General features: G+C 39.5%; 1 protein-coding gene across 7 annotated transcripts in view; it reads left to right on the forward strand.

Annotated features, from left to right (window-relative positions):
- The window catches only part of Enpp2 (ectonucleotide pyrophosphatase/phosphodiesterase 2), a 106,473-nt gene that overhangs the window by 70,789 nt on the left and 13,865 nt on the right, over positions 1-21,819 (forward strand). For 5 of the 7 annotated variants that reach the window (XM_048359126.1, XM_048359125.1, XM_048359128.1 and 2 more), the window contains 7 exons: positions 3,630-3,755; positions 7,080-7,111; positions 8,203-8,330; positions 10,466-10,553; positions 10,706-10,793; positions 12,110-12,294; positions 14,586-14,637. In XM_048359126.1, the coding sequence (XP_048215083.1) occupies positions 3,630-3,755; positions 7,080-7,111; positions 8,203-8,330; positions 10,466-10,553; positions 10,706-10,793; positions 12,110-12,294; positions 14,586-14,637 (699 nt within the window). The remainder of the gene's footprint in view (positions 1-3,629; positions 3,756-7,079; positions 7,112-8,202; positions 8,331-10,465; positions 10,554-10,705; positions 10,794-12,109; positions 12,295-14,585; positions 14,638-21,819) is intronic. The other 2 variants (XM_048359127.1, XM_048359129.1) reach the window with 1 other exon arrangement.

Raw genomic sequence — 21,819 nt, forward strand, 5'->3', positions numbered from 1 at the left:
TGTGTTGTAGGCTTACCTAGAACTCTCTATGTATGATGCCAGGCTGGCATCATACTCACAATGCTATTGCCTCTCCTCCCCAATGTGCAGCTTAATGCTATATACCAACACATATAGTTAGGATTTCTTCCTTCCTTCCTCCCCTCCTTCCTCTCTTCTTCCCTCCCTCCCTTTCTCCCTTCCTGCTTTCCTCCTTTCCTCCCTGCCTGCCTACCTTCCTGCCCTCCTGACATCCTGTCTGCTTGCCTCCTGCATCCCTCTCCTCTTCCTTCCCCCCTCCCCTCTCCCTTTCTCCCTTTCTCTCTCTCTCCTTCCTTCCCTCCCTCCCTCTTTCTCTCTCTCTTTCTTTCTTTTTTGTCTTTCCTCTTTTCCCCCTTCCCTTCTTCCGCCCTCCTTTCTTTCTTGAGAGGCAAAATTTCTTTATATAGATCAGACTCACTTTGAACTTACCTCTTTCTGCCTTCAAGTGTTGTCTTTTGGGATGATACTGTACACTACCATACTTGGCTAGGAAATTTAATTTTTATATCACTTAACAAAATAAAGGAAAATCAGAAGCACTTTTCTTTGAGGTGATGAAGAACATCATGAACATTTGTGTTTATAGTTCTCAGATGGCCTCTTAGAGTATTCTTATTTCACAGACATGCTGAAGAGCTTTAGTAAGTGCCTGTTGTATTCTGGAACTATAAAATTGAAATAATGATCTTGGAACTGAGGTGTGCTCCCTTGGAGTGCAGTTTGAAAGCTGCACATGTATTGATTGTTGGATCCGTCTGCTCAGCATAGCTGGTAAATCTCCCTAATTATACCTCCACACCTGGAGTTTTCTTTCTAGAATGTTCCAGAAGGTCTATGAGAAAGTAAAAGAAAAACAAAATTGCCCCTGGCAACCAACTTGCTCCACAGAGGGGACTAAAACTTACCCTGTGTAAAATCAAACTCCATGAGTTTGGTTCCGTGGAAAGCTATAGACAGGGTGGCGAATGTGGAATGAATGACACAGCTGATTCAATTTAAGTTGCCCAGAAGTGAGGACAGCATTGGCTTACATGGGGATGCAGACATCTAGATGGTGCAGTGAGTCACATGCTCAAGTGCTGTAAAGGTTATGGACAGATTAAAACCCTTGCTTAGTGTGCAGGCTTCTAGATCCATTGGGGTCCCCGAAGCCACCGTATCCCTTTCTTACAAACCACCATGGTCTTGAGTTTCAGAGGCGAGACTTTGAGGTCGATAGGCATTTCCATGGAGCTCCATGACACTTAAGAGCCGTTTGACATGTACATGTTATGTGGCCTGCATATGAGTTCACCCATCTATACTACAAGGAACTATCTCTACCCAGGCAAAGGTGATCTGGCAGAGTGGAGGGTGGTGATATTGGAGAAGCCCTCGGCAAATGTCCTTGATGGTGTCCAAAAGTAAAGGAGATGGTTCACCTTTGGAGTAGAAGAAGTGACTGCCTTAGAAATATAACAAACGGGAGACCTGTCTAGTCTTCCATTTGTAATTATTTGAAGACATTCCCTTCCTGCAATATCATTGTGCTAGAACACAGTAGGTGTTGATTATTTTTCTTTTTCTTTCCGAGAATTTCCATCTTAAAGGATAAGATCTATATATCCTTTGTGCTATGTTAGGATATGTTTTTCTTGCTTTTCATTCCAAATTGTATTTTATGGATCTAGAATCCTAAAGAGTGATAATTCAAATTTTACCAAATCTGAGTTATATGAGATTATAGGTGCTGTTGTTGTTGTTTTGTTCTGTTTTGTGCTGGTCTTGGGACTTGAACCCAGGGCTTGAGTGCTGTCCTTGAACTCAAGGCTAGTGCTCTATCTCTTGAGCCACAGCTCCATTTCTGGTCTTTTTTTGTGGGGGAGGTAGATTTTTAGAAATGAGCATCTCACAGACCTTCCTACCCAGGCTGGCTTTGAACCAAGATCCTCAGATCTCAACGTCCTGAATATGTAGGATTACAGGTGTGAGTCATTGGTGCTTGGCTTATAGTTCTGTAGTGGACAACCTTAGGCATCATTCACAGAATCACTTGTCTTCTCTCTTGGAGCATATGCTTATGTCGGATCGTGCTGAATGAACCAGTATCCAGAGGTGCTATGTTACAAGATCCAAAGTGGATGCTTGAGACTGAGGACAGAAATGAATCCTGCATGACCAAGTTCCTTTCTTACTTTTACTAACTTACCTAATTATAAATCTACTTAATAAAGGAACAACAGCAAATAGTAATAAAATCAAACAGTGATAAAATGTACTATAATAAGAGTTATTTGAGTGTGGCTTTGTTTCTTTCCTTCAACTGTCATGAAGTTGGCAGCGTGGGGAGTGGAGTGTGGATACACTGGACAGAGGGATGATTTTTATTTTGGGTGGGCTGGATGGAGCTGGGTGGCATGCAGTCTCATCATACTATTCAGAATGGCAATTTAAAACTTATAAATTGTTTATTTTTGGAATTTCCCATTAGGATTTTTGAGCGACTATTGAGCATGGATAACTAAAACCATACAGTGGTTTTGGCATGGGGGGCAGGGTGGCTACTGTGTATTAAAACTTCATAGGTCCATGCCATTTTATATACGTTCCCCCAAGTAAAAGTTTCTACTATCTGCTGTAGTCTGTGTTTCTAAGACTTGAGATTGTTTTGATTATGATTAGTTTTCACAATAATGATCAAGACATTTTCCTCAAGGGAGGGCAGAAAGCAAATGTTAGGGTGGGAAAGGAACATTGATGAGTTAAAAAATAGTCCCTATCTAGATTTTTCTATGTGTTAGTTGTTAGCTTCCAGTTCTGACTAATTATATTGTCTACAGTCTGTTTGGAGCATTATTTTGTTTTTTCAGTTTGGGTGGTCAGTGGAACTGACATTTTTCTTTCTCATTGCTTGCTGCCAGTATTGTTTTGTCAGTAACATCCAAGACCACCATCAGAGACAGAGTAAGAGCTAGTGATTATATGCTCAAAATAGGAACTATATGGGGTGGGGGAGAGCTGAAAATGACATTCTGTAAAGGAGATGAAAAAGATCTGTATATTGTAATTATTTATACCACCTCTAGCTGGGATGCAATCTAAATTATTTTTGAACAAGAAATCTTTTTTATAACAACTATAAATATTTTCTTCATTTGTCATGCTGTTCTTGCTCATTAATTTAAAACAATCATTGAGATGATACATTTTTCAGCCTCCTAGTGCTTATACGAGGATATGGCTGAGTTAAAGTCTGGTGAAAGTTGTATAAAGAAACATTTAAAACCTTAAAGTCAAGAAATTAGTGTGAAGCTTCCTTCCATTATGTTGCCAAAAATCAAATAAAGTGATTTTTGTTGCCAGTCCTGAGGGCCTGAGCACTGTCTCTGGCTTCTTTCTGTTCAACGCTAGCACTCTACCACTTGAGCCACAGCACCACTTCCAGCTTTTTCTGTATATGTGATGCTGAGAAATCGAACCCAGGGCTTCATGCATGCTGAGCAAACATTCTACCACTAGGCCACATTCCCAGCCCTAAAATGCTGTTTTGGTGTTTTCTTCTATGTGAGGATTTTATTATTTTAATTTTAATATTACCTAAAAATACTTATTTTTTCTTCTCTCCGTAGGCATGGAAGATGTCACATGTGATCGAACTGAATTCTTGAGCAATTATCTGACTAATGTGGATGATATTACTTTAGTGCCTGGAACTCTTGGAAGGATTCGACCCAAATTTAACAATAATGCTAAATGTAAGTTATTGCTTCTTAAAATATTATGTAGTTAGAGTGATAATTTCAATGGGAAAGGTACAGGCTTGTTCTCTGAAGCTAAAATACTTAGGTTACAAATCCTAATTGTCCTACTGCTTAGCCAACCAACCCTGAATAAGTCACTTAAAACTCTCATTTCTTCACCTGAAAAACAGACATGGTAAAAGACAGTAGCTAGCTCAGAGGACTGTAGTGGAATTTTATGCATATTGTTTAGAATGGTTCCTGGCAATGCATAATGTTTATAAACATTTGCTCTTGTTTTTACCATGTGGAAATTACACTTTATTCGGGGCATGTTTATAACTATAAACTTCTGTTTACAAGAGGAGAATTTTTCACCATCATGTTCAGGCTACTCCCTTAGCTGAAACTAAAGAGCCTCAATTAGGGTTGGCTAAACTACATTTGCACCCTGAAAGTTCACTGGAGCCCAAGGGAAGGGGGCTTTTCCCTTTTATTAAAGTGATTTGAAACACCCAGGTGGGAAAAACATCAAACCCTTAGGGATTGGCCACTCTCCCAAAAGATGAGAAACAAAACAAACAGGAACATTCTTGTTGCTTCAGTTTTACTTGTCCACGTTACACTGTGCTATTTTTTCATTTTATGTACTAAGATTTTTCAGTGCTGCTCACCTTGGTTTCAAGAAGTGCACAGTTTTGAGATATGCTGCATTTGAGGAAAAAAAAAATCTTTAGTGGTTTTTAGCCTTGGGAGTAAGAAACCATTGACACCAAGCTCAAAGCTTTGGAAAATTAACCACCACCACCCCCCCGGCCCTGTGATGTTCTTGTGTGAACACAAGTGGAAATGGGAAATGTTCCAAGGTCTGCCCCAGGCAACATTGTGAAATAAATAAAATGATAGTGTTGCTTGCTTCTTTTTTTTTCCATGCCTTTCCCTGCCATCAATGACTTCTTATCTTTTATCCCCTGTGATAGATAGATGAGACACCATCATAGACAGTACACAAGTCCTTGGGTAGTGCTTGATTTTAGTGTTCACATTTCAGAGCACTCCAAGGAAGACTTCATTTCAGAAGGCATTTTTGAAATCAGGAAATGTAATGTTCTAAGGGGCAACAAACTTTGCTCCGGACCAGTTATGGCCTCATAACTACTAGTAATGAGATTCTTTGGACTCTATCCAACACCAGGCAAATGTGATTTCATTTTGAAAAAGACACTGCAGTAGGGGTGGTGAAGAGCTCAAATGGTGGCTGCATGTGAGAGTTCAGATCCCAGCCCTTCCAGGAAATCACTGGGTAAACATTCCATTCCTCATCTGGAAAACGGGCTGGGGGGGAGCACCTAAAGCGAGATGACGGGTTCGAGACTTACCTTTGTGTTTAGTGTGGAGTTGAAGCTACAGAACTGTGACTGCGGTGATGATGTCTTGGTTCCATCATTATTTAACTGAAAAAAGTGGTGTGTTTTGTGTGTGTGTGTGTGTGTGTGTGTGTGTGTGTGTGTGTGTGTGTGTGTGTGTGTGTGTGTGTGTGGTACTAGAGCTTCAACTCAAGGCCTCATGCTCTCACTTATCATTTTGTGTTTTGCTCCAGGTTGGTGCTTTGTCACTTGAGTCACCTTCAGCTCTGCTGTTTTACTGGTTAGAGATGAGAGTCTCATAGACTTTTCTAAGGTCCTCAGATCTTAGCCTCCCCAATAGCTACTATTACAGGCCTGAGTCACCAGTACCTGGCTTATATATGCTCTTATTTTTAACTTTTCAGTAGTTCTATGTGACACATATTGATATCCTCTTTATAGACAACACTTAGTAAGTGGGCGACCTGAGATTTGAACCTGGATTTGCTGATTTAAAATCACCACCCTTTCTTCACACAAAATGTAAAAGGATGAAAGACTAGTGTCCTAAACATAGATTTGATCATCTGATATTTCTAAGTAATTCTCTGATATATATATCTGAGTATGAGATTGCCCAAATGAAGAGATTTCTCTTCATTATCAAAGAACATAAACTTAATCAGTGTGGTCCTTTGGAGGACTGTGGCTTTGTGAAGCTAAGGAATGTAGTGGACCGATGGCTTGTTCAGCCAGGTGCAGCGGATACCCTCGTGTGAAATGCTCCTCACTTCCTAAAGCTGATTGGCTTTGTGAAGATTGTAGTAGCATTAACTACTGACTGGCCAGAGAGTAGGTGCCTCCAAGGGAATGAACTCCATCAAGGTTAGCCCTGACCATTGCCATCACCACTTACTCTCCATCAAAAGATGCAAGCAAAATTTGGCCTCAATTGCAATAGAATGGAATTTACATCTCAGCTTTGGGTCTCAAAGAACAAAGACTGTGAAGATAGTGTCTGGAGCATGTATAGTCATATTTCAACATGCATTTTCAAACAAAGCAAACAAATGTTTATTAATATTTTTCAACAGATGATAGATTGAGTGCCTACTATGCACCAGGCCCTGGGAATTCTAGCAGGAAATATATAGACAAGGCCTGCATCCCAGATGCTTGTGTTCTGGGGCAGGCTGTGCTAATGGAATGCTGCTTTCCTTTTCTGCTGACTCTGTAATGACATAGTGAAGCAAATTTTTCAAAAGCAAAACAAAATCCAAACAACCTACAATCTCCTCCTCTTCCCCCCCCCCCGAACTCCATGCTAAAAGGGACTTTGAGACAATGTAATCCTGTTTATACACAGCCATCATTTTCATAGCCTTGCTTTAGCCTTTATGTACTGTAATGAAACGCAAGGAACCGTGTTCATTTGCACAGAGTGCCCACCTGAGTATTTACACCTAAGGTATGGCCATGAAAACAAGGCTCCCTATCAAAGTCAACTCAATGGCTTAGAAGATTTTATCTTAAAATGGATGATGACATGTTTCAGAGGTCTGCAGATAAACAGGATGTTGTTGTGGAGAAAAAAAAAGCCCCCAAACAACCAGTTTAGCTCCTGACATTAAACTGCAAATAGGAAACTAAACTTTAGTTCCTAAGGACTCCTTGCTGAATCATGAAGTGATTTACCTAGCAGGATCCGGTGCTGGAGGAGGCAGCATTTCCTTCCAAAGAGAAGGCCTGGATTTGCCCAGCAAGTTTGCTATAGGATTCCATTGCACTTGCTATGTTGCATCTCACTTACTGAAATGTCCAACGCACCCACATTATAACTGATGTGTTGAAAAGCAAACATGAAAGTGAACGTAATTTCTGAGAGGTGTGGAGAGGAAGCGTTGAGTCTTCTGCTGCAAAAGTGGCTTTCCTCAGTGATCATTGTCATGTGTGTTGACATCTTTTCTCTTTTTCTCTTTCTCTCTTTGCACAGATGACCCTAAAGCGATCATTGCTAATCTTACAGTAAGTGTTGCAAGCCCCCAGCCCTCTGCCCCCAGGGGCAGCATCCACATGCTCACCGCCTGTTTGCCTTCTCTGTGGACCCAGTGCAATGTTTCCCTCGCTACCCTGCTGCCCCTTATATTTGGTCAGCTGCAGACTCCCTAATGGTCTTGGCATTGAGACAAACTAAGATTATATCATCCTTCCATCAAAACGGGGACATCTTTATTCATGATTAATCAAATCTTTACTTTCTCTGGAATGGATATGCCCCCATCCCATTACTCCACCATCTAAGGTAGAAACTTCAAAGCCTCCGAGTATATCACCAGATAAGCTGCACATGTGTCTTCCTCCCTCTATCCGCCCCCCCCCCGCCCCAGCCCTTAACTTGGGGCACTTGGGAAGGTTTTGGGATTTGAACACCCTCAGTTATGGATTTATAAGACAGAAATGTTTCTTTAAAATTTCTTGTTTCCCCCTCATTGCCTGGAGATAGATTCCTCTCCAAAGTTAGCTAACTCAGTGGGAACTTATTTTCTCTCAGCTTGTGGGGGCTAATAAATTCCAATTATTTGCTAACTGCCCTTTTGTTTGGCTTAACACTGCCTTCAGCTTTCAAGGAAGAGACTATGCCTCTCTCTTTTATATTTATATATTAATTATACAAGGGGTATTTTGTCATATTTCCATGCTTACATATAGAAATATAATATCCGTATACTGTACTTGTTTTTTGTACCAGCACTGGAGCTTGAATTCAGGGTCTGAGCATTACCCTTGATCTTTTTCTGCTCAAGACAAGTGCTCTAGTACTTGAACCACAGCTCTATTTCCAGCTTTTTTGGTTGTTAATTAGAGATAAGAGACTCACAGAGTTTCCTGCTCCAGCTGGCTTTGAATCATGATCCTCAGATATCAGTCTCATGAGTAACTAAGATTACAGGCATGAGCCACTAGTGCCTGGCTGTATAATGTACTTTTGATCAAATCCACTCTGTTACTCTTTCTTATCCTCCTCTCCCCTTGACTTTTTAAGACAAATTTTAATGTGTCTAGGGCTTTCTCTAGAAGACTTTCCATTGAAATACCAGTTTTCATTTCTATTTTAGTGTAAAAGACCAGATCAGCACTTTAAGCCTTACATGAAACAGCACCTGCCCAAACGTTTGCATTACGCGAACAACAGAAGAATCGAGGATATCCATTTGCTGGTGGAACGTAGATGGCATGTTGCAAGGTAGTGGGGGATATTTCTTATCCCAACCAATTCTTTGGCATCTAGAAATACTGTAAGGTTCTTGATCATCATTAAAAGGAATATCAGTTGGAAATTTACTGTTTCATTAAAAAAATCTTGTGTCCTTGGCAATTAGTGCTGAGACAATGCCTCTCTAAATTCTGAGGGTCAATATTGTGGATCTCTCTAGTCTTTCAGTGAGTTTGTGTCTATATTTACTTTTTGAATGGGCATTCTATCATCTACTGTTATTACTTGAGGTATAAGTGAGATCTTGCCCTAATATACTGAGTTTATTTGGTCATTGACACACCTTTGCCTGTAGCAATATGTACAGAGAGCTAGAGGAAATGTTAATCTTATAACCTCTGTTGTTGGGGACATGTTTTACATTGCTTTAAATATTTCTGACATTGCCTTCTTTTGTACTATAGTTCCTTGCTTTTGAATCTGATATAGGATATGTTTGGGGAGCAGTGCTGTAGACACTTTTAAAGAATCAATCATTAAAGATTTATTAATTTTCAAGACCTGGAAGCAGATCTTATCACTCACTTTCTCTAACATTCTCCTAGTGAAAATGTTGTGAATCGGTGAGGAGTAATAATTGAGTAACTATGTCATGCCCTCTCGCTGGGTACTGAGAGTTTACAAGGAAGTGAAGACAATGAAAAGAGATGATGCTCTAGGAACTTGTACCCACACAGGGCACTTAGAAAGACACCCGGGACCCAAAGAATAAATACCCACCTGTCACTTTGTAAGAGAAGATAGAGTTAAACATGCAAGATCATGAAGACAGACATATGAACACCAGAAATGATTAGAATTATGTAGAGCAAATGTGAGGAATTCTCATAAACCCATTGTAGAAATGTGACTGAGTCCATGGTGGGACCTTTAATGTATGGAGCAACTCAAGAGACAGGAAATTTGATTCAGTTGGGATATATATATATATATATATATATACACACGTAAATATATATGTATATACAAACACACACATATAGGTATACATATATGTACCTACATATAATTATACACACACATATATACATATAATGAAGGGAAAGATGATAAATGAACAAATTAGTTTACATCAAATCTAGGCATTTAAATGAGCAGAAATGCTTTCCTATTTAACTCCTATATTGTTGAGGTGTTCTATGTGCATCCATCCTTACTTCTAGCTTTGGGTACTTTTCATAAGGGTTGAAACAATTCATTAGGTTTCTTGGTTTTCCCCAAGCATTGTACATCACTACTAAACACTCTACAGGTACTTAGAAGAGTATATTTGTGCTAATAAACATGAACTTTGTTAAATACTCTGCAGGTACTTAGAGTATATTTGTGCTAATAAACATGAACTTTGTTCTGGAAAAGGGCCATAGAACACGTATGTAAGAGGTGTCTTCCTTTCAGGAAAAGTAAGATGAAATGATCTTGATGTCTTGAAGGGATGTTTCCTTTTCTTTTTTTGAAATAAAGATAAGGTTTAGGTGAAGCTAGGCTTTGTTTCAGTTTTATTCTTTCAAAGATAAGTCACCCTAGACGAAGTTGCTCATTAAATTCTCCTCTAGTTGTGTTATACCCATAGTCATTTTGTATGCAAACATTTTTATAGAATGCAGATCTCTATGCACTAGTTAAGTGTCACACATACAAGAAGTGCCTACTAGTCTTGGCACTGAGCCTAGTCTTGAATATATGGATGTCAAACAAACACAGCCTTGTTTGTACTTGAGAGTCTTACACTCTTGCAGCTAGTAAAGCACACAGGCAGGCACAAAATGGACACAGTGATGAGGGCTTTCTACTTAAGGTAGGCACCAAGTATGAGAAGGGCCCAGGTTCTCTGCTGAAAGGTCCCTGGTTATTCTGGGATGATTGTCTAAGTGAAGACACTAGGAAACATGACAAGAAGTATTTTGTCATTACCATGAAAATGATGCCATTAAAATAGAGGAAAAATTGGTATCCAAAGCCCCTTTATTATAAGCTACATAATCCCAGTAATTTCTGGTCTTCATGTATCTGTCTTTTTAGGGAATCCTGTGTCCTGAAATTGAATTGTTATTACAGTAATCTTAGGAGAAATCTTGATGGATCATAAAATTCTTTTAATGCAGGAAACCTTTGGATGTTTATAAGAAACCATCAGGAAAATGTTTCTTCCAGGGAGACCATGGATTCGACAATAAGGTGAACAGCATGCAGGTAGGAACATGGCCCTGCGACTTGGAATTGTGCTCTAGTGGCACTATTGATAGGATGGTGGGTTATAGGAATTTGCATGGTTTTTGTATATGGAGGAAGACTTGCTGCTGGGTGTCAGGAATGATTAACTTATTATTATTTGTTTTTGGAAGACTGTGTTTGTAGGGTATGGCCCAACATTTAAGTACAAGACTAAAGTGCCTCCATTTGAAAACATCGAACTTTACAATGTTATGTGTGGTAAGTCACTTACTTAATCAAAACCAATGTAACAGCCTTCCGTGAATATAAGAACTTCCTCTATGTCAGGGAAAGAAATGAGGTATCTATTTTCTGAGGCTGTCTCCTCTCCCTGAGGAAATGTATTCTAACTTGCCTATTGGTGCGAAGGACAGAATACCATCCCCATCTAAGGCTCCTTTGTCTCCCTTCAACAGTTGACTAATGGGGAGTTTTCATAGAGTTGCTCTTGGCAGCCTGTGGCTGAGCCAACATAGCATTACAGCTTGACACCACTGGTCAGAGACCTGATGAAGCAAGAACTCCTCATGGCACTTTCTCCAACCTCCCTGTCTCACCTTGTAGCCCAGTGAAACTTTTGCCAGCTAGCATCGTGGCCAGCTATTTATGTGCTCCTAATTATTTTTCTTCCTTGAGCTTCTAGTTGCTGAATGAGGACAACTTTTCCTATTTAGTAAGGGAGTGCCAGGCTGGTGGTTAGAGGGGGAGTCTGCAAGTCGGGTCTCCTGGGTTCTTTTCCAATCTTGGCTGCTAATTCTTCCCCTGTCCTGCCTCTCTGTTTAGGCAAGTCACTGTGTGCCCACTTGGCTACCATTCAGGTGCTCTGAAATCAGCCTGTTCATCCTCCAGTGGCACTTTAAGGAGCACAGCCCAAACCTCCTCTTGTCCTCACAGTTCTGTGGGGTGCATTAGAGGGCAGGCTGTGGTTACTTATTGATGATGAGTCTCATTACAGGATTTGGAATTAAACCAACCCAGGGAAGTGATAATGGCACCCCTAGTTCTTGAGTTGTGACCATCAAACACATTGGCAATAGCTAAGTAACAAACACATAGGCAATAGCTAAGTAAGCTCCATTTTGTAGAATGCTTCCCTGTGTTCACGGTCCAACAATGAATATGGTTATTTGAGGAAGCCATGACAAGACATTGTGAGGTGAGAATGATTAGTTAAGTACGAAGGGAGTTTCTACCCCCTAAATTTGTGCTTTGTGATTTGTGTTCAGAGTTTACAGATTTTTATGAGGCACTATATGTCATGAAAAAGTATTTAAGAAGTATCTGGATCCTTGTTTCTTCTTCTCCTTCTCCTTCTCCTTCTCCTTCTCTTTCTCCTTCTCCTTCTCCTTCTCCTTCTCCTTCTTCTTCTTCTTCCTCTTCTTCTTCTTCTTCCTCTTCTTCCTCTTCTTCTTCTTCTTCTTCTTCTTCTTCTTCTTCTTCTTCTTCTTCTTCTTCTTCTTCTTCTTCTTCTTCTTCTTCTTCTTCTTACTATTATTATCATCATCATCATTATTATTATTTTCTTCTAAAACCAGATCTCCTGGGATTGAAGCCAGCTCCTAATAATGGAACCCATGGTAGTTTGAATCACCTATTACGTACTAATACCTTCAGGCCAATCATGCCAGAGGAAGTGACCAGACCGAACTACCCAGGGATTATGTATCTTCAATCTGACTTTGACCTGGGCTGTACCTGTGATGATAAGGTAGAGCCAAAGGTAGAAATAATATTTATATTTTTCATGGAGGAGCTGGTTGGGTGTATAACAGCATTGTCCATTAGAACTTTCTGTGATGGTGGACATGGTTTCTACCTCTACTGTCCAACATGGAGCTACTGGATGATGTGGCGGGGAGCTTAAAACTTTCATGTCATTATTGGGATTTAAATTTAATTCACCATCTGCAGCTCAGTGCTACCAAATCGGGGCGTACCAGTATAGTACATGAAGAGCCAATTGCTATTCTATGAGGTTGCAATTCCCAACCAGAGTTCTTTCTTTTTTCAGTCATGGATCACATGTCTCTTAGTGATGGCTCTGACAAGAATCAGGTGGCCATATCAAAGAGGTTTTGAAAGACATGTCATGGGATAATTTTAATCATGTATGAGAGAATTATTTACAAAGACTGGGCAGGCTGGATCCAAAGTAATGAAGCTGGATGGATTGTAATGTGTGAGGGATTTGCAGGGTACAGTTCCTCCAAAACCTGAAAGGTGAATAGTAGGAGAAAGTTACTAGAACAGCAAGTGAGATGAATAGGAAGGAACACTTACTATAATTTGTTGGTGAATGTGGCTAACACACTATAACTTGTTATGGAGAAGTGGGATATGATCTCTCTCTCCTTTCTGGTACCTAATAGGAAGCCACAGGGAAAGTTTCTCTCTGGTGTAGTTTCTTGAGGTCAGCTTCCCAGGACACAGAGCAGTCTGGGCAAAAGCATCAGATGGATGGAATGTTCTTGCCAACACAGACTCCTTTTTGCACCATGTGTCGATAGTGTTGAATCCCAAATAAGTGAAAAATACTAAGCAATAATTTACTTGTGGAATTTTCTAGATTAGAGATCTTTATAAGCTGCCAATCAGAGTTTCTATTAAGACAAAGTAAGCAAGACTTCTACACTTAATTGGCACAAAGCCGGCTCGAAGCAAGAAAAATCTAATGTCTGCACATATTGTTTTATTAGACATACATTGTGATTTTGCTGTTAGTATTCAGCAAAACTGAAAGCAAATACCCTACTACTCAATCTCCTTCCACCAGTTGCTTCCCTTCCAGGATTCCTAGGGGCTTAGAAGACACAGTGTGGCAGGATTCCCATTGGAGGAATATAGCTTCTTTTCTTTATCATCCCATTTCATTTTTACATCCTTCCTCCATCTTCTTTTCACAAGAACCAAGAAGAGAGGTTATGCTCAGATCTCAGCTGGAGGCCTTGAATTGTCAAGGTCAATATGAAGGTCATCTTGTGAAGAGAATCCCAAATGCAATTTTAGATGAATCTTATCAGTTGCATCTTGTCCTTTGATTTATTGTTCATCTGGAGAAGAGCAGTTTTTGGAATATCTTGTCTTAGACCAGTTTAGAGAAATTTTGGATTTTTTTAAAATTTCTGAATGTCTCTAAAAATATTTCCATGAAAAGGATAAAGATAAACCTAAACATACAGAAAAGCTATAGAAGTCAGTAAAAGCTCAGTGAACTCAGTATGTCAAGACAGAAGAAAGAAATCTTAACAGTGGATGCTCTGTGTTCTCTTCCTCCTCCTTCTTCCTTCATACCAGAGTTAAATAGGCCTAATTCTCATGCATATCTGTATTTTTATTCTCTCTATATGTACCACTTAAATAATATATGGAGTAATCAACATGTCTCCTAAAATAACTTGTGCTATCGGTTTTTGTATTATAAATTATAAATTGTATTCTACGGTAGTACATGAATCTGGCAGTTACTTGATTCATCCTGGTGTTTTTGAGATAGACTTCTGTGTATTAGTACATAAAGTTTTAAATCATTCATTCTTTTTGCTGTTTATGAATATATTTAATTATATAAACTCAGCTTACTAATCTTCATTTTTCCCACTTAAGAATATTTGGTAATTTCCAAACATCTCTTAAAAACAATGCTGAGACATTATCATATGTAAATGTGTTTTTGTCCATAAATACTAGACTGCTTCTAAGGGATAAAGGGACGAGGAGTTTCTGAATGATTTCTGTTCAGTTTTATGGAGATACTGCTTTTTAGCTTTGGAAAAAGTAATGTCATACTTTAGTTTTGGAAATAGTATACCTAGGGACTTAGTATACCTAGGAAGTCATTTTAGTATACCTAGGAAGTCATTTTAGTATACCTAGGGTTTCAAAGGAAACACAGAAACAGTATTGTACTTACTATAATTAATTTGTATATATGTGCCTAAAATAAGAGCATAAGAAAGAAATAATTTTTCTGATTTGCTTTCTTCTTTTCTTTTCTGTTTTTCACACACGAAGAACAAGTTGGATGAGCTCAACAAACGCCTTCATACCAAAGGGTCTACAGAAGGTAAGAGATTGTTTTCAAAAACACCATGAGATAATGTTGGTTTTTGATTTAAGAAAATAGAAGACTTTCTATGTATTCCATTGGGTAAGCACAGAATTTCAAATTGTATTTCCAATTTCTTACTTAAGCTGTCTTTTTAGGAGTAAAAGTTTCTCTGGAGCAGTAAAACTGCGATGTCGGAGGGAGCTCAGCTAGGGCTCTGCTGCTCCTTCACCGTCTTCCCAATTTCTATTTGTCTTCAAAGTGATTTTTGTATGCATCTAGCAAAGGGTTATTCTATGTACCAAAGGTGCCACTGTGTTATTGAACATTCTACTGGCATTTGTATTGTCTTTTGACAATCCACTGGGGATCTAGTGTCACAGGCTAAAGTTGCTAATGAGAACTCCTGTAAAGAAAATGGTTGGCATGATTCTAAGTGCTTGTGGCTATTCCTATACTGAATATTACCCTCCTCAAGAGTCCAGGTATATTGCATAAGAGGAACCAAATCAGAACTCTGCCTTCGCATAGAAGCTTATCTTGGGCTCTGACTCATTCTCCTCTTATTTTACATATAATGTTAACAAGCATGTATTGGGAGATACTTGCAAGTATAGGATATGTCAGAAACAAAGAGGATTTTAGTGATTTGTAATAAGAAAGATACACATCTGGCTCACATTTTAGGTCACTGACTGTAGGCTAAGTGTGGCTTTGCTCCACGCATGCTCTGTTATAGAATCCTGACTGACAGACTAGGTTTTATCTGGGATCATGGTAGCACACAGAGCTGTGCACTGGGGCTTGGTGCTTCTGCTTTCATGTGGCAGTTCACTTCGCAAAGACAAGTACCCAAGACAAACTACATAGGGAAGTGTATTATTTCCGTGAAAACTCTCCACAGAGATTTGACCTTGCTAGTTATATAGCAATAACCAAGAACAGTAAAGTATTAGGAACACAAATACAGTCTACCATGAAAATTCTCCTTTTTGATTGTGAAATTACAGAAAACTCGAAGAAAAAAAACCCCAGAGGAGAATGGGGAGACTACTCTACAGTTTACTATCTACAATAGGCAACTTAGTGAAGCAACAGGGAAAGACTAAGACTGTATTAAAGACACATACACAGAACCCATGCCTATAACCCATATCATGCTGTACAGATGCACACACTGGAGTTCTCTGGGGACCATCACTTGAGTTGTTAGTTTCCATGTGATTCTGTTTATCATATGTGTGCTTTCCAATCTGATTAAGCAGAGATTGGGCAAACCAGCAGAATATTTTATTTGCTTGCTTTTTTTCCGCCTTATAAAGATCATCATCTGCCTCTGTCTTCCTTTCATCCCTCGCCACCCTCCCCCTTCCCTGTTTGATCTCAGAGCACACAGACATTTTGTCAAATATTTGGATGAACCAAGTTTTCAAAATAAGTCTTAGCTGGTAAAAGCTGTCTTGTACAAAGTCTACACCTGATACAAAATCTCTGGTACTTAGCTGCTAGTGGACTGTAGTGATATTGTAATTAGAAAAACAGACATCTTGCCAGGATCCAAGGGTAGGGAGTCTATGATTTGAGTTTTTCAAATATTTAGTCACCACAGCAAATAAATAGCACTGAGATGATTCTCTCCTAAAAAGGTACATTGATGCATTGTTCATTATGACAGTTTTTTTTTTTTTAAACAGACTCATATGTTTTTGCCGAGTCAAACTCTGGTTGTTCATGGTAATAAAACATTCTTATTTGTGGAAAAAAATTATTCATTTAGTTTGTTGGGGAGCATTTTCATGTGAGAAAAAGAGTAGCCCTACAACTCTGTACGAACAACAACCGCAAACCTCAACATCTGAAAATCAGAGGCATCTTCTTGGTGCTTTTGTGGCCATCAGAGGTAGCAGGAGCTGTAGTTAGTGATGCCCCTTGTCCATTGCTTAACTCTTATTTGTCTGATACATATCACTGAAGGGTGTGTGTGTGTGTGTGTGTGTGTGTGTGTGTGTGTGTGCGTGCTGATCCTAGGGCTTGAACTCAGGGCCTCTGTGCTGCCCCTGAGCTTTTTTTCTCAAGGCTAGAGCTCCACCATTTGAGCTACAGACCTACTTCTGGCTTTTCTGGTAGTTACTTGGAGATAAGAGTCTTATGGACTTTCCTGCCTGTTTGGCTTTGAACTGCATTCCTTATATCTCTACCTCCTGAGTAGCTAGGATTATAGGTGTGAGCCACTGGCCCCCAGCTCACTGAAGGATATTTTTATATGACTGAAATATAAGGTTTGTATGTTTGCATGGAAATCTATGGATTCATTCAGCATTTGCTGAGCCAACATTGAATTGGCTCTGGCTTTTCTGTGACAAGCTGCACAGTGATAGTTTCTAATCTATGGCTTCAAAATGGTGTAAAATATTAGGTGAGACTTACAGTAGGAAAAGGCCTTGATATGCTGATAAACTGATGGGATCAAACCGTAAGGTTAAAAAGGAGACCTTAAAAGTATTACATGAAATAAAATTATGATATCATTACTGTATTATATGGAAAGCCTTTTTATGTTTAGATTCTAGAATATGTGCACACCTCATAGCTCTCCCGTTAGTCTTTTTGTCTCTTGGTCTTTGTCTCTGTTTTTTTTTTTTTAAATTGACTGTATCTCAGTTGTTTCTTTAGCAGCTAAGCAATGTTTTCTGGATTTGAGCACTCTCAAGTCTTTATGATGTGTTATAAAGTCCAGTCCTCCATTTAAAACATTCAGTATCTGCTGTGAATGTGAATCATTGTGGGTGAGTGTCTGAGTGCCTGTGTGTTTTTCAGAGCCATTCTGAATATGATTATATCTGTTTCCAATTCTAAAACCATACTTTCTTTTTCTTTAAATTAGTGATGTTAGTTGTACTAAAGAAGGAAGGAGATGTATTTGTGTTTTTCTATGTAGATGTGTTGATGGGTGTGATATGGGGGAGGCAAGAAAACATCAACATATAACTTGTCATTTATAGTGAGATGCAGGATGAACATGAAAACAGACACTGGATTTTAATTATCTTTACCTAACAATATTCTTTGCTGATGTTGAAGTGGAGCAAAGTCCCTTTATAAACTGCTACAATTACCACCGTAAGCAATTTGGGTGAAGACTGAATTTGTTTTCTTTATATACTTCACTTCCTAACAGTGCAAAGATACTGGGCTCATGGTTCACATCTGTAATCCCAGTGACCAGAAGGAGGATCTTGAGGACGGTATGGGTTGTACAATAAGTCTAGGCTACGCTATGCTACATGGAGAGGTCTTGTGTCAACACACACACACACACACACACACACACACACACACACACACACACACGTTCCTGGGAGAGACAGAGGTTTGGAGAGGCTAACTTAACCAATTACAAAGCAATAAAGAGCTGAATTGCCTAGTTCTGCATGACATGGAAGCCTATATGAGTCCTTCTGAAAAAAAATACTTCTTGTTCTAAGTGTGGAAGAACATGTCAGGAGAAAATTTCAGTGCATTTCAGGGTTTGGAAGTTGTTTCTGAAATGTTATATGATTTTTTGTTTTTGTTTTATCAGTGGTGGAGCTTTAAGTCAGGGCCTGGGCATTGTTCTCTAGCCTTTTTGCTCAAAGCTAGCGCTCTACCACTTTGAGCCACAGCTCCACTTTTGGTTTTCTGGTGGTTAATTGGAGATAAGAGTCTCATGGACTCTCCTGCCTGGGCTGCCTTTGAACCACAATCCTCAGATCTCAGCAGTCTGAGCAGCTAGGATTATAGGCATGAGCCACCAGCACCAGGCTGCTAAATGCTTTGATATAGGTATTGTTCCTCATTAGGGATTACTAATGCATTAGTGATGGGTAGAATTAATGCCCAAAGAAGTTTGTCTTTTATCCCCATAGGTCCTCCTCTAGACTAGTCCAACAGATAGAATCAATCCAGATTCTTCCCAAAAGGCCAAGGAGAGGAAAAAGGTGCCCAAAGCATGAGACCTAGAGACCAAGTGCTGCAATACAGTAATGGAAGTAGCACTGATCTGCCTATTCTGTCTCACAGAACTATGTTTGGCAGGTCACCTATAGAAACTCAGTGTTTAAAAAAAATTGTCTTACCAACACTTATTTACCATATTATGTGTTGGCATTGATGGAGATGGAAGGATGAGGTAGTGAGTACCACAAAGTTTCTGTTGTCCTCATAAAGTTGCTATTCTTGTGAAAGATTTAGTGAGCAGATGAATGCAGCATGTTGTTTTAAGGGTCAAAATAAGGGAGAGAAGGGCATTAATAGAGGCAATGACTATACTGCCACAGGAGTAATTGAAATGGTAGTGTATGATAATCAGCACTTGGAAGGCAAAAAATGGAGAAAGAATACAGGGCAAGGAAGGACCTAGTATAGAAGTCTTGGGGTAAAATTTAAGAGTATGTTATTGTGGGAATGAATGTTTCAGAAAACAAAAGCAGAGAAGGGATTTCATGTGGCTCTCAGGCAGCCAGCCAATGGGTGGTGATTATGAATCAGGAAGCTGAGGAGGGAAAAGAAACACAAACGCAAGTCTGCATGACCCAACTTTGGAAGACAAAAAGAGTACATTCTGGGGAAGTCCACACCACTTAAAAAGATTTATATGGCAGCATTTTGCCAAATGTGGCTATCTAGAGGAGAACCTTGGCATGGAACAGTATACCAGAGACAACAGTATAAACAGGGACATGGGACGGGAAGGGAAGGCTATGCCTAGCATTCTCCAGAATAGGATCCATGCTTGGGAGATACGGATGATACTAGATCAACATCAAGAAATCAGAGAGGAGAGATAAACAATGGGTAGAACATCCAGTTGTATAGGGGGCATCTATTCTAATGTCCTATTGTACCTCATAAATACTTATGCCAATTAAATCATTCAAAATATTTTGAAAAGTAAGTATTAAAAAGTGTGTGTTGGGGGGGAAGAGATCACAAGAATGTAATTTAAACGCAGAGTCTGTGGTCTAGTCTTGAAGTGAATATTTTCATGTGTGTAAGGCTTGAGACCCATAGACTTTTTTGGGAGGGGACTTGACTCAACACAATGTGTGGTGCACCTGTGGGTTGTAAATATGAGTGGAGTCAGTCTGTGACTGGAAACCTATAATTCTGTCAACTCTGATGAAAAGGTAAAGCCTAACAGTATCTTCACATTTCTGGTTCTTAACTGCAAAGCTCCTTTCTTAGGTGAAATGGTTATACAGGAATTCGATCATGAGATACAAAGAAGCTACATTTTGAGAGGTCAAATTGGGAGTCTTTGTTAGAAAGCCGGTGACTGTGAGCAGACACATGTCCCCCAAGACTTGCAGCCTTGAATATCATTAATACTGTTAGGAAACTGAGCCACGAGGGAAGTAGAGTAAATAAAAGAGCAGGAAAACAATTTCAACAAACTAGATCAACTCTAATGGAGAGTTGAAGAAAGATATCATGGTGAGGAGAGTCAGGAGACATGCTGAATGGTGCAAAATGGTGGCTGAGGTGGTCATGGGGCCGAAATAGGGTCATGGCAGGGTCACAGGGAGCTCCAGAGAGTTCAAAGAGTCTTGTGAGTTCATGGTACAGGTCTGGCAGGTCAATTAACCTATTGCCCAAGTCCCCTCCCCTGCCTCTAGAAATTCAGATGCACCTATCACCTGGGGGCAGGGGTGGGGTTTCACATCTAAACGTGTTCAGAAAATCCCCACCATCCACCAAGATGCCAAGATGGTGCTAGTTAGACCCAGTATCCATATTTCAAAACTACTAAGCTTTAGGAAGATCCAAGTATTTGGGGGGGGGGGTGCAGAGGGGTGGGGGGCAGGTAGAGAGTTGAGTTGTCTGCTATAGACTGTAGCTGGAATTTTAGGAGCTTGTCAATGCCATTGTGTGTGTGTGTGTGTGTGTGTGTGTGTGTGTGTGTGTGTGTGTTTTATGTTGAGTAACAGTTGAGAAAATGTAAATCAGATAATGATATATTTGTACTCCAGCTGTGTTCCAAAAACTACAGTTGTGTCAAAAAGCTTGGAAACCACAAACCCCAAAGTTTTGACGCAAACTGAATTTAATTTGCAGAGCACAAGAGTGAGCAGAAATGAAGAAACTACACTGAGGCAAATTTTCATGATGTCTTGCCAATCCTGTGCGTCTTCTCTCTTCTTTCTCTTGTTTCTCTCTTCTGTTTCTTCCATCATCAACTCTGTGATCACATTACTTGTTTGGCACTTTTGAGTGTAACTGAGGTACTGTAAACAATTATGCTGTGGCAACAGACATAAATTGGGATGTAGGACACACTGGTTTAATTTTGTACGCTCTTTATAGAAAAGTGGTTATTATTCTCTGTGTTTTATCACACTGCAAGATACCTCTGATATGGTACAGACCATTTTGCATGTCAGTCATGTCTGCCATATTTATCTTTTTTTTTTTTAACTTTAGCTCTTTAAGGGTAAGTGTTCTATCTTAATTATCTTTGTACAGTATCTCCATTCTACATCCCAAGGTCTGACATTAAAAAGAAAAAAAGGCTTAGTCATGTGTAGGTGGCTTAGGCCTGAAATGCTTAGCTACTCAGGATGCTGAGATCGCACAGTTTGAAGCCAAGCCAGGCAGGAAAGTGTATCTCTTATTTCCAATAATCAAAAACCCAGAGGTAAAGCTATAGCTCAAGCGCTAGCCTTGAGCACAAAGTGCAAGGACCATGCCAAGGCCCTAAGTTCAAGCCCCAGGACCAGCACATACACACACAAATAAAGAATCCCCATGCTTCATGGGGTAATACATCAATGCATATATTAGGAAGAGGAGAAGTGACAGATTAGTGAAGACTGGAAAAGTTATTTCTTTTTCTTTTGGGGGAGAGTATTATAAACTTTCATTTAAATGATCGCATATAAGTTACAAAACACATTTGGAAAGATAGTGTAGTGCAGGTTCTTCTGTAACTGCTTTTATACATTTCCTTCTTTCTCCCTAACATTGCAAGGTTATTTCCTACTTTCTTTCTTTTTTAAATTTTATTATGTGTGGAATATTTTGGACAGTCATAAAATAAATCACATGAATTATATTATAGAGTTTCTCAGGATGATAAGAAGCAAGGTGTTGCAAATAAATCAGCACATGTAGAATGAGGAGGCCTGGAGGAAGGAAGTGATGGTGGAGACTTTTCACTTATCC

The sequence above is a fragment of the Perognathus longimembris genome, chromosome 12, assembly GCF_023159225.1.
Source record: "Perognathus longimembris pacificus isolate PPM17 chromosome 12, ASM2315922v1, whole genome shotgun sequence".
In the NCBI taxonomy this organism is placed as follows: domain Eukaryota; kingdom Metazoa; phylum Chordata; class Mammalia; order Rodentia; family Heteromyidae; genus Perognathus; species Perognathus longimembris.